The sequence below is a fragment of the Corticium candelabrum genome, chromosome 15 (assembly GCF_963422355.1).
Source record: "Corticium candelabrum chromosome 15, ooCorCand1.1, whole genome shotgun sequence".
Taxonomy (NCBI): Eukaryota; Metazoa; Porifera; class Homoscleromorpha; order Homosclerophorida; family Plakinidae; genus Corticium; species Corticium candelabrum.
The window spans coordinates 2,135,712-2,149,852 of NC_085099.1; the positions used below are offsets into that span (position 1 = coordinate 2,135,712).

Consider the following 14,141-nt stretch of genomic DNA (forward strand, 5'->3'; position numbering starts at 1 on the left):
TTGTCCATACTGGAACGATATGCATAACAATTGTGTGAGACACAAAGAAGTGAGAAAAACTTAGAAATAAACGAATGGATGGGTAGACATGCAGACAAAAGTAATTGACTCTGTGTGTGTGTGTGTGTGTGTGTGTGTGTGTGTGTGTGTGTGTGTGTGTGTGTGTGTGTGTGTGTGTGAGAGAGAGAGAGAGAGAGAGAGAGAGAGAGTGTCAGCATGTATGTGTGTGCGTCAGTATGTGTGTGTATGTGTGTGCATGTGTGTGTGTGCATGTGTGTGTGTGCATGTGTGTGTGTGTGTGTGTGTGTGTGTGTGTGTGTGTGCGCGCGCGCACGCGTGCGTGTCAGTGTGTGTAACAAACAAATTAAAAACCAAAAATAATACTGAAATAACTCAAACAGCTGTGTAAACAACCAATCACAATCACAACACTATCCCTAGCGACAATGCTCATATCAAACCGCAACACGCAATCCGCTATCAAACCCCAACACACAACTCAAAAGACGCGCCTATCGAAAACAATCTGGACACCGAGGCGGCATCGGTTACGTAATTTTAGTTCAAAAAGAGCAATTGGAACTAAAGCCAAACCACAACATACGCAATGCTAATAAGCGCTACGCTCAAACCGTAATTTTTAATATATTTTCGACGACAATCTCGCTCGCAAGGCGATTCTAGACAAAAAAAATCGAAAATTTCACTGACTGTTCGACGAGTCGATCGACTTCTCTGTCCGTCACGTTCAGTCCGAGTCGCTTGAGAGCCGCCTTGATCTCTGCCTTGTCTAGAATTCCTACAGCGACAGTGAAACGTCAGACCACAAACCACCGGTTGAATGATGACGTCACCACACCGTCTTTGTTGATATCAATGTCTCGAAATACAACCCTCAGATTTTGTTCGTGTTCGATCATGTATTTGGCGAATTCCCGAAAGTCCAGACGACCGTCCCAATCCTCGTCGCCGCGCCGAACGATTTCCTGCCGACACAAAATATTTTACAAATCGAAGGTCCCGGATGCTCATACACATGCGGATTTTCTCGGTTTTGACGACGCGGTTTATCGTTACGACGCGTTTGATATTGTCGATCGCAATGATTTGTTGCTTACTTGAGCTTGATCCTGCGTCCAGTTCACTCCTAACCGTTTAAGTCCGGCTTCCAGCTCTTTCGCGTCAACCAGACCGTCCTTGTTGATGTCAAGCTGTTTGAAGAGCTGCGAGAGACGCTCCTCATCCATCGCCGAGACGAGAAACGCCAAAGCGACGACGAATTGCTGCGCAAGACGGCAAGAGACAAGCACGCTAGCACAACGCGATGTGACTGAATTGCCTGGTCTGGCGCGGTCTCACGTGAGACTCTAAATGAAAGAAATCTGGTGACTCGATGAGCAACGGTGGGCGTAGTGCACATACGGTAGTACGTGGAGATAAAATTAACGTGAGTGCGCAGTCTAGTTTCCATTGCGTGGGAGGTGGTTCGTTCAATTTGGAGGAAACTAGAGCTACTCAAGTGAAAGGGCGTTGGACGTGGGCTTGAGATGAGGAAGTATGAATCCATTCATGATTGATTGAAGAATAGTTTCTCTACGGCTCGTGTTCAGAGCTTTCTAGGCTTTGCTCGTAAATATAGCCTCGTACCCAGGCCCTCTTGCGCGCTTAGAGAAAGAGGGCGCGCAAAAGGGCCTGGGTACGAGGCTATGCGCCTCGGTCTTCCAGACCCGAGTAGCGCCAATTTATTTGCAGACATACCCGTATACTACTGGACGGCCGGCATTCATTCATTAGCAATCGCCAAAATTGGAATTGCGTAATATTGCAGGGTGGGAAATTGCAAAAATTTAGTTAACCTTGCAAACATTCTACGGTATTGTTATTGATATTAACATAGTGTTTTCTTTTTATGTTAATTTTTTGTGTATTTAATAACTGTTAATTGTTAATTTATTATTTATTTAGTAAGTGTAAATTGTTTATTAATTAATTAATTAATTTAGTAACTAAATTGTTAATTAATTAATTTATTTATTCCGTAAATTTAAATTGTTAATTAATTTATTTGTATATGACTGGTTAAGCAACAATAAATACCGTTAATCCATACAATAATTATTTATTAAAAATTAAACATTATTTTTATTGTCAAATAGATTGAGTATTACTGCATGTCTACGTTGCATTTACATAATCTGGTGCAAGAAAATTGTCAATAATTAATTAATTAATTAATCAACAATAAGATAAATGCACAGCAAAGGACACTCCATTCCCAGCACATTGCTCTACGGTATCAGCATGAGTTGATGAATTAAATAATGTTTGATTATTAATTAAAAATCCAAGTTTTTTTCTCGAGCACCTAACACCTAGTCTTGCAAGCCAGGCTCTTCCGCGCAGTGGCTAAGCTAAACGCACGTGAATCACGCGAGGAGGAGGAGCTTTTGCCAGAACAGTGTGGATTGCAGCCCCGGATGCGCTATGACGCATCAGGCATAGGATGTGATAACGCGAGGCGCCTACGTATGGATGACGTAGATATCAATCCGAGTTGAGTTTAGATAGTAAAGTTATCAGTTAATTAATGAAGCCGCACTAGAGTGCTGAACCCACCGCCTACTAAAATCCGGTCCCGTATTTACAAATCAGCACTGTAGCTATAAAAAAAATGGACCATGACACGAACAACACAAGTCAACATGCACCATGTAACTAACTTTGAGTTGACTTTGCCAAACAGTAGTGAAGCACCCTGCACGTGTGTTTGTGGAAACAAACCTAATACTAGGACTATTTACCAGCATCCGCTCTCGTGACAATTTAGCACCTAATTAGGGTGATATCACTCACATCCGGCTATCGACAAGCCTACATCCGTCTAGTGGTCCAGTTGTCGACAAGACCCTGCCTACTGTAACCAGGCTGGATTACTGTCAACAGGAAAAATATTGCACTAGCTGTAAAGAGAATCTGTTGTGTGTCATCGAATGACGCTTGCCATCTCAATAGGTGGGTTTTACCTATTTCAGTAGTTCACTGTTCAATTTGTGATGAACGTATGACTATCTAGGCTGAATTTGCAGTTGCCAAATGGTAGCGAAGTGTACTAGTAGCTGTACAAGGTGAGTTTGAACAGCACTCGAACCAGTCTAGCAACTGCATGGTTGTAGGCGTAGGCTTCACTAGACCAGTCTAGCTTAGCAAAGTTTCGTCTCGCATATACATATGCAGTGTGTCGCCTGTTGGAAGAAGTTTACAGTGTGTATGTATACTAGACTCGTCTAGCTGACTAGAGAGTCGGTTATTCATATCGCGTCTGTAGCAGGCATAGGTACAGAACGTGTGTGCTCACAAATCACGGCCACACACGAACGGACGCGGTCACGACGACACAAATTTGCCTAAACGGATCGTCACGTTTGCGTCCAACTAGATACTTCGGCAACTCTAGATCTTCGACTGACCAGATCTAGAGGCCACGTTGGCGGTCATATTAGCATTGTGTTATTATTACATGTACATCTCTTTACCGTAGTGTCATTTCATTAGCTACCGTACGCACCTGACTTGTAACATATTGCTTGTTCCACAGTGTTTCTGCATAGTGGTTCTGGAGTCTGACAGCTTGAGTTTTCGGTGTGCGTGGCTGAGCGTCCGCGCGGCATTGTTGCAAAAATCACTACTCTAGTGTCGTCTTCAACAGAAATTTGGCGCTCCACAGGATTAGAAAAAAGAAACGTGCATTGTCCATGACAGCGCGTCTGTTTGTCGGACGAAGCGACTGACCCTTAGGTACGCAAGTCAGGAGATGCTTTGCACTTTTGTCTAGCTAGACGTAGCTGAGACGAGTGGGTTGGGCTGTACAGTGCAGTGCAAAGTAAGTGCAGTACAGTACAGGCCCGGAGCAAACGGTGCGGCAGTTTTGGCATTTGCCGGACCATTTTTGCAAAAGTTGAGTTTTGTCAATCGACGACTAGTAACCTTCTGCAATAGGGTCTGTACTGGTAGGTAGGCTGGTTAGTTAGATATACTAGTTGTACGGTATCCGTAGGCGCCTCGCGTTCGTGAGTAACACATCCAACGGAGCTTTCAGACCGTCTACTGAAACGCCGAGTCCTAGCTAGAAAATACGTATTTGTTGAAACCCTAGCTGTCATGGAAGTAAACATGCAAACTTCCTAGTTTAGATTACGTATATAGTCCTGGCACCGCCGTAGCGTCGGGGGGGGGGGGGGCTGGAGGCTGGGGGCTGGGGGCTGGGGGCTGGGGGCTGGAGAGGGCTGGGGAAGGCTATAGCCCCAAACATTTTGGGCGTGTCATTCCGCTTCAAGCAAAACTATAATTTTAAGTTACTAAACAGTGACAGTCCGTTTCATCTCAGAGTAGTATGTTGACGCTCGACGACGTTAATTGACTATAATTGACTATATAACGACGTTAATTGACCAGCCCCGCCCCTTTTCTATTTTCGGTAGGTGGGGAGGGTCTGGTGCAGTCGCTTTGATGTCTTCCGTGTTGCCGTTTGTACTATAAACGTTCAACTAAAGACCAGATGTGCTTGGCACTGAATGGGTACTTATCTCATAGGCAAACTGGCTGGAATTTCCTGCTCTTCGTCTTCTTGTAAATTGTGTCGTCATGTGAGCGACGCAGTCATGTCTCTGCGAATGTGTAACTTCTATGTGTACTCACACAGCACTCAGGGCGTCGACGACAGCCTTAGACGTAACTTACGAGTGTCGATCAGTCGCCCTGTCTGCCCGAGCTGTTGTGTGTCACAGGGAATGTGACACAAAACCCACTTGTGTTTTTGTGTGTGTTTTCATGAGGATTTGCGTGGGAAACGAGGCAAACCCATGTGTGCGTTGTGAAACAAATACCCACATGTGGTTTTCTAACCCACAGAAACTTCGCAAAAACCCACAAAAATCCCCAAAGAACCCACGTAAAACCATAAGAAACCTACCATAACCCACCACGAGGGTTTTGTAAAATTAAGAAAACCCAACCTAGACCTGCGAAATCCACTATGGGAAACGCTTTTAATTAGAGCCCCCGCCATTTTGATTTCTAATTTAGGGTTGAGTTTGCTTGTTCCTATGCTCATGTTTTGTCGTCTCGTGCTAGCTAGAGGTCGACCAGACACGCAGAGCGCGCTCACTGCGTAGTCTGTGGCCATGGAAACAATGGACGTTGCAGTGTGAAGACGTTCGATTCTTGCTGTCACCGTTACGTCAGTATTCAGGCACATATACGTACATACAAAGGTTGGCGACGGAGACAGGGCGACTGATCGACACTCGTAAGTTACGTCTAGGCTGTCGTCGACGCCTTGAGTGCTGTGTGAGTACACATAGAAGTTACACATTCGCAGAGACATGACTGCGTCGCTCACATGGCAACACAATTCGCAAGAAGACGAAGAGAAGGAAATTCCAGCCGGTTTGCATAATAGATAAGCATCCACTCAGTGCCAGGCACATCCAGTCTATAGTTGAACGTTTATCGTACAGGCGGCAACACGAAGACAATCAAAGCAACAGACCCAGACGTACTAAAGTAGATAGTAGGCAGCGAGGGCTGGGTAGCACCCATTGCTCTAATCGCTCGTTAAACGATTGTTAGTATTACAATACATGATGATAGCAATATTTTTGCGTCCGCCCTAATTGTCTTATCTATTAACCACATTTCCCACGGGCTCTCCATTCTTTGAACGGACTTTACATCAGACCCTCCCCGCCTACCGAAAATAGAAAAGGGGAGGGGCTGGCTACGCGACTATCAGTTCCGTTGTAACGACAGTGGTATGGTATTTACTGACATAGAAATTGATATCAGCAAACGTTGACTATCAACAGGGTTAGATGCAGCAGAGTGTAGTAAAGGATTGATCTTACTGACGTGTGAATAGTTGACTGTAGGTGGCATTCAACTCCTGAAGGTGTTTCTTGGTTGTCAAGTACACACAGTCCCTAGCTACAATACAAAAGGATGGGGCGACGGAAGTTCACGAAGCGTTTTTGTCGCCGTTTGCTTACTTAAACAAATCGTTCTTAGACTCATCTGTAGTTGGACACGGAAACGATTTTTTAAGGTAGGTCCTATCATGAAACGTGGTCGTGGGGAGGAGAAATTTGAGATTTGTGTACACGCACACATCCAGCACAAAAAGTTTGATATCAATGCCTACTGCCATAGGCACTAGGAAACGCCCCTTCAACATTGTGGGTCTAGAGCAGAACCTAGAATGAAGCCATACAGGCACAAAAACGAATTAGGAGATGCAACAAACTCAACTGTACACGGCTATAAACATTGCTTACCCCGGCTTACCTCGGGACAGTGCAAAATCAGGTTACGAAAGAAACGGTAGTAAGCTACACAAACTATCGTAAAACTACTTACAAAGTAGAAATAACCAACTGTACACATCTATCTACACTATCTACAAACTATTACTCTCAACAAAGCACGTCCTCTGCTTGTACGGCGCACAGCTTCGAGCTTCTGTTCGACAGCGACCACGCCCTGACCAAACCGTGCGCAATGACCTGAAATGACCTGAAATGACCCGAAATGACCTGAAATGACTCCGGAATGCCGCAAAAAGTGTGCAACAGCAAACCTTCTGTACGTAGAGACATCTTGTATTCACCTACACCGTTCTACTAACTAGCGCGACGGTGCATTCTTGCAGACATCCGGTTCCGTTGCCAACAACACAGCGACCGGAAGTATGACGACGCTTGAAAGAAAAAATATCCGTTGAGCAACGAAACAGCACTCCCAACCACATTTAGACGAACCTAGGGATTACGAAACAATACCTCTTCTCTTCCGAAGCTTCGCTAACCTCCTCCCAATCCTCCTCTCGGTGTGCTGGATGGCCGATTTCGGCCGAAGTGAAAATGTCAAATTACGGGTCGGAAACTCGCCAATCAAGCACGATCAGACTCTCTACGCCTTCCTCTTCATCTTTCTCCGATAGAGAATACCGTCGCAACCAAAACATTTAAATAAATCATGACGTTGTTCTCTATGATTGGTTGAATGTAATTGCTAAGTTTGAAGCCCGTACAACGGCTACTTCTAGTGTTAAATCTATTTTTAGGTTTGGTTAGACACTCGCCAAGTGACGTCACCCTTAGCGCGCTTTGATTTTGCTCCTAACATGCTGTAGCTAGACGTTCGAAAGACGAAACTTGGCATAATGCATCGCTAGCGTATACTCTAACGGTTGTCCATTAGCCGTTACCAAAACTTGCGCGTGTAACGAGAAAACGGAAGAAATGAGATGAGCCGGAGTTTGTTTGCTTAATCTATTATCCGCGTATGCAGATGTGACGTGCGCTCGCCAGCCACTGTACGCCATCCTCCAATTCCCAGAGTGCAAGATGCGCCGGCTCATCGGGCCGCTTTTGCGTGCGTCCGTGTGTCACGGAAGGCGCGTTTTCTTTGCAGAAGTGGCGTACACGATAGATTGCCACCGCCCAGATTGCCACCGCCCGTAGGGCGTGTAGTACTAAAAGTAGGAAAAGCAATAGCTGGCAGTGTGGGAATTGCGCAAACGTTTATGTAGATATAGGAGCCATTTCTCTACACTCGTTCTGCCTTGATGTTCCTGGATTCTCTCGTTTTCGAGACGAGAAAAGCCTCGAACGTCGGGAGAGGAAGGCAACGAAACTGACGATTGACCACGAACATCCGGGACGTCGTGGGATGGTTGTGTTGTTGTTATTTCCACCAGAATACTGTTATATATTATGGCACTGCTGCAGACATTATATCAAAACATGCCCATGACAAGACGTTCCGAATCAACCTCACCAGCTTGCGAACTTCAATTTTTCGAAGAAAACGGAAGATGTTTCGTAATTTAATTTCGATTTCCGGTCGTCTTGGTTTCACGAGTGGCCATTTCTCTACTACAGTACAGGGGTGGCGATGTTGTGTTTTGTTACCTGTGTAGAAAGGGGCTTACTCTCAAACAAGTGAAGTCTAAGCCTGATGTTGGTGTTGTAAGTAAACCATCTAGCTAGATATTTAATTAATTGTTTTATACGTCTATTAATGAATTAGTTAATATTAACCAATGCATCTAATCAATATATATATATATAAACGACTAATTAATTGCATAAATTCATAGGCGTAGAAATATCTTGACGATTTTTGAGTCAAACACTTATTCATTTATTCTATGTAGCATTTGGGAGTAATACAGTGAATTACTAGTGCCCTTTGTCATCAAAGACGGTTTCTACGCATAGATGTAGGATCTCGGAGGGCACTGGGGGCTCGTGCCCCTCAACTTTTCTAGCTGTCAAGTGACCTGCTAATATATAAAGGTGACAGACGTAGAAACTGATAACATTGATATGACACACTAACATGGTTTATTGTTTCTTGCTGTGTAGCATGCATATATAATACATGATTAATAAATAATACATTGAGCCTGTTTCTGCAGAGCCACTCCCTCTTAGGCAAATGTGTGCCCCTTCAACCGAATCTAGGTTCCTACGCCTATGCTATGCCTATGATAATAACATAAATTAATGTACGATGCATTTGACTTGTACAAAAGGAAACCCCTCTTGAAAACCTTGTGTATGCAACTTGTTTCAGTCTGCATATTGAATTGAATCGTTGATGAATCACTTCCTATTTGTAACTGCGGCTTGGTACGGCTGTCAGAACATGGCCAGGCTGCTTCTACGTGCTGTTTCTGTTTCTTCTCGCTCTTTCAACTCTACCAGCTTTAACAAATTGACACAGAGCATCCCGTCAACGGCAGATGTTGTTGTGGTGGGTGGTGGAGTCATTGGTTCGTCAACTCTGTATCATTTGAGCAAGTTGGGTGTCAAGGATTGTGTGTTGGTGGAGAGAAATCGTGTGACGTCGGGTACCACTCATCACAGTGCAGGGTTGCTGTGGAGACTGAGACCAAATGATGTTGATGTGCAGTTGCTGCATAGGACGAGGGATATGGTGAGGGATGAGTTGGAGAAGGAGTCGGGAATTTCACCAGGATTTGTGGAGAATGGAAGTCTGTTTGTTGCTTCGACAAAGGAGAGACTTGATGAAGCCAAGAGGCTTTTGACTGTACGTTGTGTGTGTGAGTGTGTGTGTCCGTGTTGTGTGTGTGTGTGTGTGTGTGTGTGTGTGTGTGTGTGTGTGTGTGTGTGTGTGTGTGTGTATGTGTGTGTGCACGTGTGTGTGTGCACGTGTGTGTGTGTGTGTGTGTGTGTTTGTGTGGCTTTACCAGAATTCACTTTAAGTTTCTTTCTTGGTTGTTTAGTTAGGAAGGTTGTTTGGTGTTGATTCCCATGTATTGGATCCAAGTGAAACTAAATGTCTTTTTTCTCTAATGAATGTGAGTGATTTGTACGGATCGTTGTACAGTCCAGGAGATGGAGCAGTTGATCCAACTGGTTATGTTAACTCACTCATTAAAGCAGCAACAAATCGAGGAGCAAAGGCAAGTTTTTTGATTGCTGATTGTTGCTGTGTGTGTGTGTGTGTGTGTGTGTGTGTGTGTGTGTGTGTGTGGTGTGTGTGTGTGTGTGTGTGTGTGTGTGTGTGTGTGTGTGTGTTTGGCTGCTTTTTGCTGCTTGGCTACCTATTTATTTGTATGTTTATACTATAGTCTGTTTATCTGTTTGCCATTTTTCTACTAAATAAATTTATCATTTTTGTTGTTGTTGGCCACAGTGTGCTTGTCTGTTTGTCTACTCTATTTTCATCTTTTTGGCAGTTTGAATGTGTGCTTGGTTGTCTGTCTGCAATGTGCTTTGTATACAGGGTGATCTGACTTCATTATCAAACTGTAAGATGTAATGTGCACTTCAGGTTATTGAGAATTGCCCTGTTACTGGAGTGCAAGTAGATATCAATGATTTTGGTTTCAAGCAAGTGTCTGCTGTTCACACACCACACGGCTCTATCAAGACAAACTGCATCGTCAACTGTGCAGGAGTATGGGCACCCAAACTTGGAGCTATGGCCTCAGTTGCCATTCCACTGTTAGCAATGCGGCATGCATACATCATCACTCAGCAAATAGATGGAATAAAGGACAAACCAAACGTTCGAGATCATGATTCATCTCTATATCTTCGAGTACAAGGAGAAGCACTTGTCATTGGAGGCTACGAGAGCAATCCAATCTTTTGGGAAGAAGTGGAGGACGACTTTGCATTTAGTCTTTTTGATCTAGACTGGGATGTATTTAGTCAGCATATCAATGCTGCAGTCAACAGAGTGCCAATCATTGGACAAACACCAATTCAGTCGACTGTTTGTGGGCCAGAATCGTTTACTGCAGACCATCGACCTTTAATGGGTGAAGCAGTAGAAGTTAGAGGATTTTATCTCGGTTGTGGATTCAACTCTGCTGGTATTATGTACAGTGGAGGTTGTGGAGAGCAACTGGCTCATTGGATTGTCAAGGGATCACCGACAGTTGACATGTTTAATTATGATATTAGAAGATTTCATCACTCTGTTGTCTCTGATAAGACATGGTTAAAATCAACTAGTCATGAGGCATACGCAAAGAATCATTCGATTGTGTTTCCAAAGGATCAGCCGCTTGCTGGTAGAAACATGAGGAAAAGTCCATTTCACGAGTTGTTGTTGAATGCCGGGTGTGTGTATCAGGAGAAACATGGCTGGGAAAGACCAGGATGGTTTTCTACAGACACAATGAGAAAAGGGAAATCAACTGCAGTAAGAGAATATGTGATATATCACCTAAGTTGTTATATAATATAGTGTAGTTTTCAAGGTCATTTAAAGCTGTTTAGCATAACATAGCAACATTACTAGTTTGGTGCTAAGTAATGCATTGTGTTTGAATAGTATGCTCTGTTTGTGTGCAGAAATTAGTATCTAAACATGACTTTGACATCAACATTTTATTGCGTGTTTTATGATGGTTTAGTTTATTTGTTCGTAATGCATTTATTGTTCATCAATTGGTGTGCCTATGTGCGTACGTGTGTGTGTGTGTGTGTGTGTGTGTGTGATGAAATTGTATGCATGCATGCATGTATACATGTATGCATGTATGTATGTACGTTTGTATAGCTGTTTGTCTCTTTGTCTATCTGTTTACTTTATTTGTTTTTAATGTCTTGATAAATTGAGTCAAATCTGTCAGTGCATGTGACTAGAAAAAGAGCTTAAAGCTGTTCTTTTGTCATCTCATGCAGGTAAAGGATTATGATTTTTATGGAGCCTACAACATGAAGGCACACGAAGATTACCTGTACCGTGATCTTTTAATGATGGACTACAAGTTTAGCTTCAGCGATTGTCATGAGCAAGTGCTGTACAATCACACGTTTTATTCTAAAAGTTATTTATGATGTGACTGTGATTGTTACATGCAGATTGGGAAAGAGAGTCTTACTTGTCGTGAGGGTGTGGCCGTGTTTGACATGTCTTTATTTGGCAAGTTTTACTTGACAGGACGTGATGCACAAAAGGCAGCCGATTGGATCTGCACTAATAATGTGAATCACAATGCAGGTTGGAATGGTTACGAGTTGTTTGTTTGTTGACAATGTGAAGATTGTGTGTCGAGTAGGTCGTAGTGTGTATACATGTATGTTGAATAGTCATGGTGGAGTGGAGAGCGATTTGGTGTGGCACGTCGTCAACCCAGAAGAGACTGGAATACAGAATGTTGTAGGTTAGTTAGTCAAGAAGTTATGATCATCAATTAACTACAACTAAAACTCAATAAATTTGTAATATTAAAACATTAAATTAATAATATTAAAATAGTAAATTAATAATATTAAAACAATAAATTAATGATATTAAAACAATAAATTAATAATATTAAAACAATACATTAATAATATTAAATCAATACATTAATAATATTAAATCAATAAATTAATGATATTAAAACAATAAATTAATAATATTAAAACAATACATTAATAATATTAAATCAATACATTAATAATATTAAATCAATAAATTAATAATATTAAAACAATAAATTAATAATATTAAAACAATACATTAATAATATTAAATCAATAAATTAATGATATTAAAACAATAAATTAGTAATATTGAAAGCAATAAAAGCTGTATGAATTTCTCACAATCCAAATGTGATGCAGCATACAGGAAAACTGAATAAAACAATTTTTTTATTTTTTTGTCAGGATGCTGAACAAACAAGCACATAACTATTAATGACGTATTTTATAAGCATCTTGTGTGTTTGCACAATATATAGTACAACTACAAGAATTTCGGCATGAGCAATTATGTAGTTAATTAATTAAGCATTTACTAATTTGGTAGGTTCCGTGTGCAGTTTTATGTTGGGTTTGTATTTTGTATTCAGTAGAATGTATGGTGTTGATACATGAAATGTGTGTATTGACAGACAGACAGACGGACAGACAGATGGACAAACTTAAAATAGAGCAGTGGCATCATGTAACGTCAGCGCACATTATTATAGGTGACAAGGCGTTCTACATCACATCTGGTGGTGGTTCTGGCCAACACGACTTCTGCCATATCAACAACATTATCAACGACATGAAGTTTGACTGCCAATTGAGAGACATCACGGAAAACTTAGGTGTATTGAGTGTGCAAGGCCCATTGAGGTAGACTTTCCATACATGTGGAATCATGTCACTATTACCTTATAAGTGTGCAATGTTTGTTTGTTTGTGTTTGTGTTTAGTCGGCAATTGCTTCAAGAGCTGACAACATCTGATCTCAGTAATGGTTCCTTTCCTTTCAGTACTCATCAGGTTATTGATATTGCAGACAAGCCAGTCAGAGCCCTGAGGCTGACTTTTGTTGGTGAACTCGGCTGGGAGCTTCATATTCCTGAATCATCATGTTTGCATGTGTACAATGCTCTGATGGAGGTGGGCAGACAGTACGGCATTATGAATGCTGGTTATCGTTCTATTGATTCGTTGAGTATTGAGAAAGGATATCGACATTGGCATGAAGATGTGAGAGCAGACGACAGTCCTCTTGAGGCAGGACTCGGATTTACTTGTAAACTCAAATCTAATGTACCATTTTTGGGTCGAGAAGCAATAGAGAAAGAAAAAGCACGTGGACTAATGAAGAAACTATGCTGTTTTACAGTTGACAAGTTAGAGAGTCTGTGTCTGTTTATTTGTTTGTTTGTTTTGTTTTTGTGTTTGTTGTGTTTATTTGTTTTGTTTCTGTTTGTTTGTTTTGTTTATGTTTGTTTGTTTGCTTTGTTTATGTTTGTTTGTTTGTTTTGTTTATGTTTGTTTGTTTTGTTTATGTTTGTTTGTTTATGTTTGTTTTTGTTATGTTTATTTATTTATTTATTTATTTTGCAATTTGTTAGTTCCTTATACTATACAAGAATATATACTGTACTAAGAATTCTTACGTTTTAATTGTATTTTTAAAATTCAAAGTAGTTGGTTTGTCTGACTATTTGGCTGGCAGTTAAGGCATTCCAACTATCTAGCTGACGTCAGTTTGTCTAGAAACCAAGTTCTGTTTGGTTTGGAGGGCATTTGGCGTGATGGCGTGTGTGTTGGTTATCTACGTCGAGCAGACTATGGATACTGGCTGCAGAAGAGCATCGGCTATGGATACGTTTCCCATCCAGATGGTCTTACTGTTAGTAATGAATTTCTAGGGGATGGTCACTACACTATGGAAGTGATGGGAGATGCCATTCCGGCCACTCTGCACTTGGAATCACCATTTGATCCAAAGAACAATCGAATCAAAGGATCATATGATGCCGACAACAAGAAACAAGTTACATAGGACGTATTTATATTCAATAAAAACAATACAAATAGATTTACATGCAATCAATCAACGAATACCTAAAATGAAATAATTGAAGCAGATGTCTAGCTAGACCGTAGCAATCGTCTTCTTTTTACACGTGCACATACTTGTAGGTTTCATTTGTCTAATACGCGCTTTTTAAATTATTGCCAATAGAAGGAAATATTGCCAATTAAGTTAATAGAAGGAAATCGTCATATCTCACCGAATAACTTTTTCTATAAAAGTAATGTGATGTGAGATAATTAAATAATTTATTTAGTATGATATCAATCGGAGTTGAGTTTAGATAGGAAAGT

General features: G+C 41.5%; 2 protein-coding genes and 1 long non-coding RNA gene across 4 annotated transcripts in view; 1 reads left to right on the forward strand and 2 right to left on the reverse strand.

Moving 5' to 3' along the window:
• LOC134191028 (calcium-binding mitochondrial carrier protein SCaMC-2-like) overlaps positions 1 to 1,543 on the reverse strand; it is a 4,557-nt gene extending 3,014 nt beyond the window's left edge. The window contains exons 1-4 of the mRNA XM_062659584.1: positions 1,119 to 1,543; positions 860 to 986; positions 712 to 799; positions 1 to 9 (exon numbers count right to left, since the gene is read on the reverse strand). The exon at positions 1 to 9 is cut by the window's left edge and continues 103 nt beyond it. Coding sequence (XP_062515568.1) covers positions 1 to 9; positions 712 to 799; positions 860 to 986; positions 1,119 to 1,247 — 353 coding nt within the window. The 5' untranslated portion in view covers positions 1,248 to 1,543. The remainder of the gene's footprint in view (positions 10 to 711; positions 800 to 859; positions 987 to 1,118) is intronic.
• Positions 1,544 to 2,934: 1,391 nt separating this feature from the next.
• On the forward strand, positions 2,935 to 14,132 carry LOC134191071 (sarcosine dehydrogenase, mitochondrial-like). 2 transcript variants are annotated; one of them, XM_062659630.1, is made up of 11 exons: positions 2,935 to 3,012; positions 3,074 to 3,125; positions 8,635 to 9,111; positions 9,308 to 9,487; positions 9,859 to 10,737; positions 11,223 to 11,336; positions 11,403 to 11,541; positions 11,600 to 11,704; positions 12,500 to 12,650; positions 12,731 to 13,156; positions 13,527 to 14,132. In XM_062659630.1, the coding sequence occupies exons 3-11, from the start codon at positions 8,659 to 8,661 to the stop codon at positions 13,813 to 13,815; spliced, it is 2,736 nt and encodes a 911-aa protein (XP_062515614.1). In that variant the 5' UTR covers positions 2,935 to 3,012; positions 3,074 to 3,125; positions 8,635 to 8,658; the 3' UTR covers positions 13,816 to 14,132. The 2 variants fall into 2 exon arrangements, with proteins under 2 accessions (XP_062515614.1, XP_062515615.1); XM_062659631.1 differs by lacking the exons at positions 2,935 to 3,012; positions 3,074 to 3,125 and having other exon boundaries at positions 7,583 to 9,111.
• On the reverse strand, positions 6,143 to 7,001 carry LOC134191476 (uncharacterized). Its single transcript, XR_009971798.1, has 3 exons — positions 6,834 to 7,001; positions 6,632 to 6,751; positions 6,143 to 6,567 (listed from the first exon to the last, which is right to left on the reverse strand). It is a non-coding gene; the product is annotated as an uncharacterized LOC134191476 (long non-coding RNA).
• Positions 14,133 to 14,141: the final 9 nt, after the last annotated feature.

Coding starts and splice junctions, on each gene's coding strand:
- LOC134191071 (XM_062659630.1), top strand. CDS start 8,659: ATGAATCACTTCCTATTTGTAACTGCGGCTTGGTACGGCTGTCAGAAC. Junction 9,112..9,307: donor AAGCCAAGAGGCTTTTGACT/GTACGTTGTGTG, acceptor TTGGTTGTTTAG/TTAGGAAGGTTGTTTGGTGT. Junction 11,337..11,402: donor TCAGCGATTGTCATGAGCAA/GTGCTGTACAAT, acceptor TGTTACATGCAG/ATTGGGAAAGAGAGTCTTAC.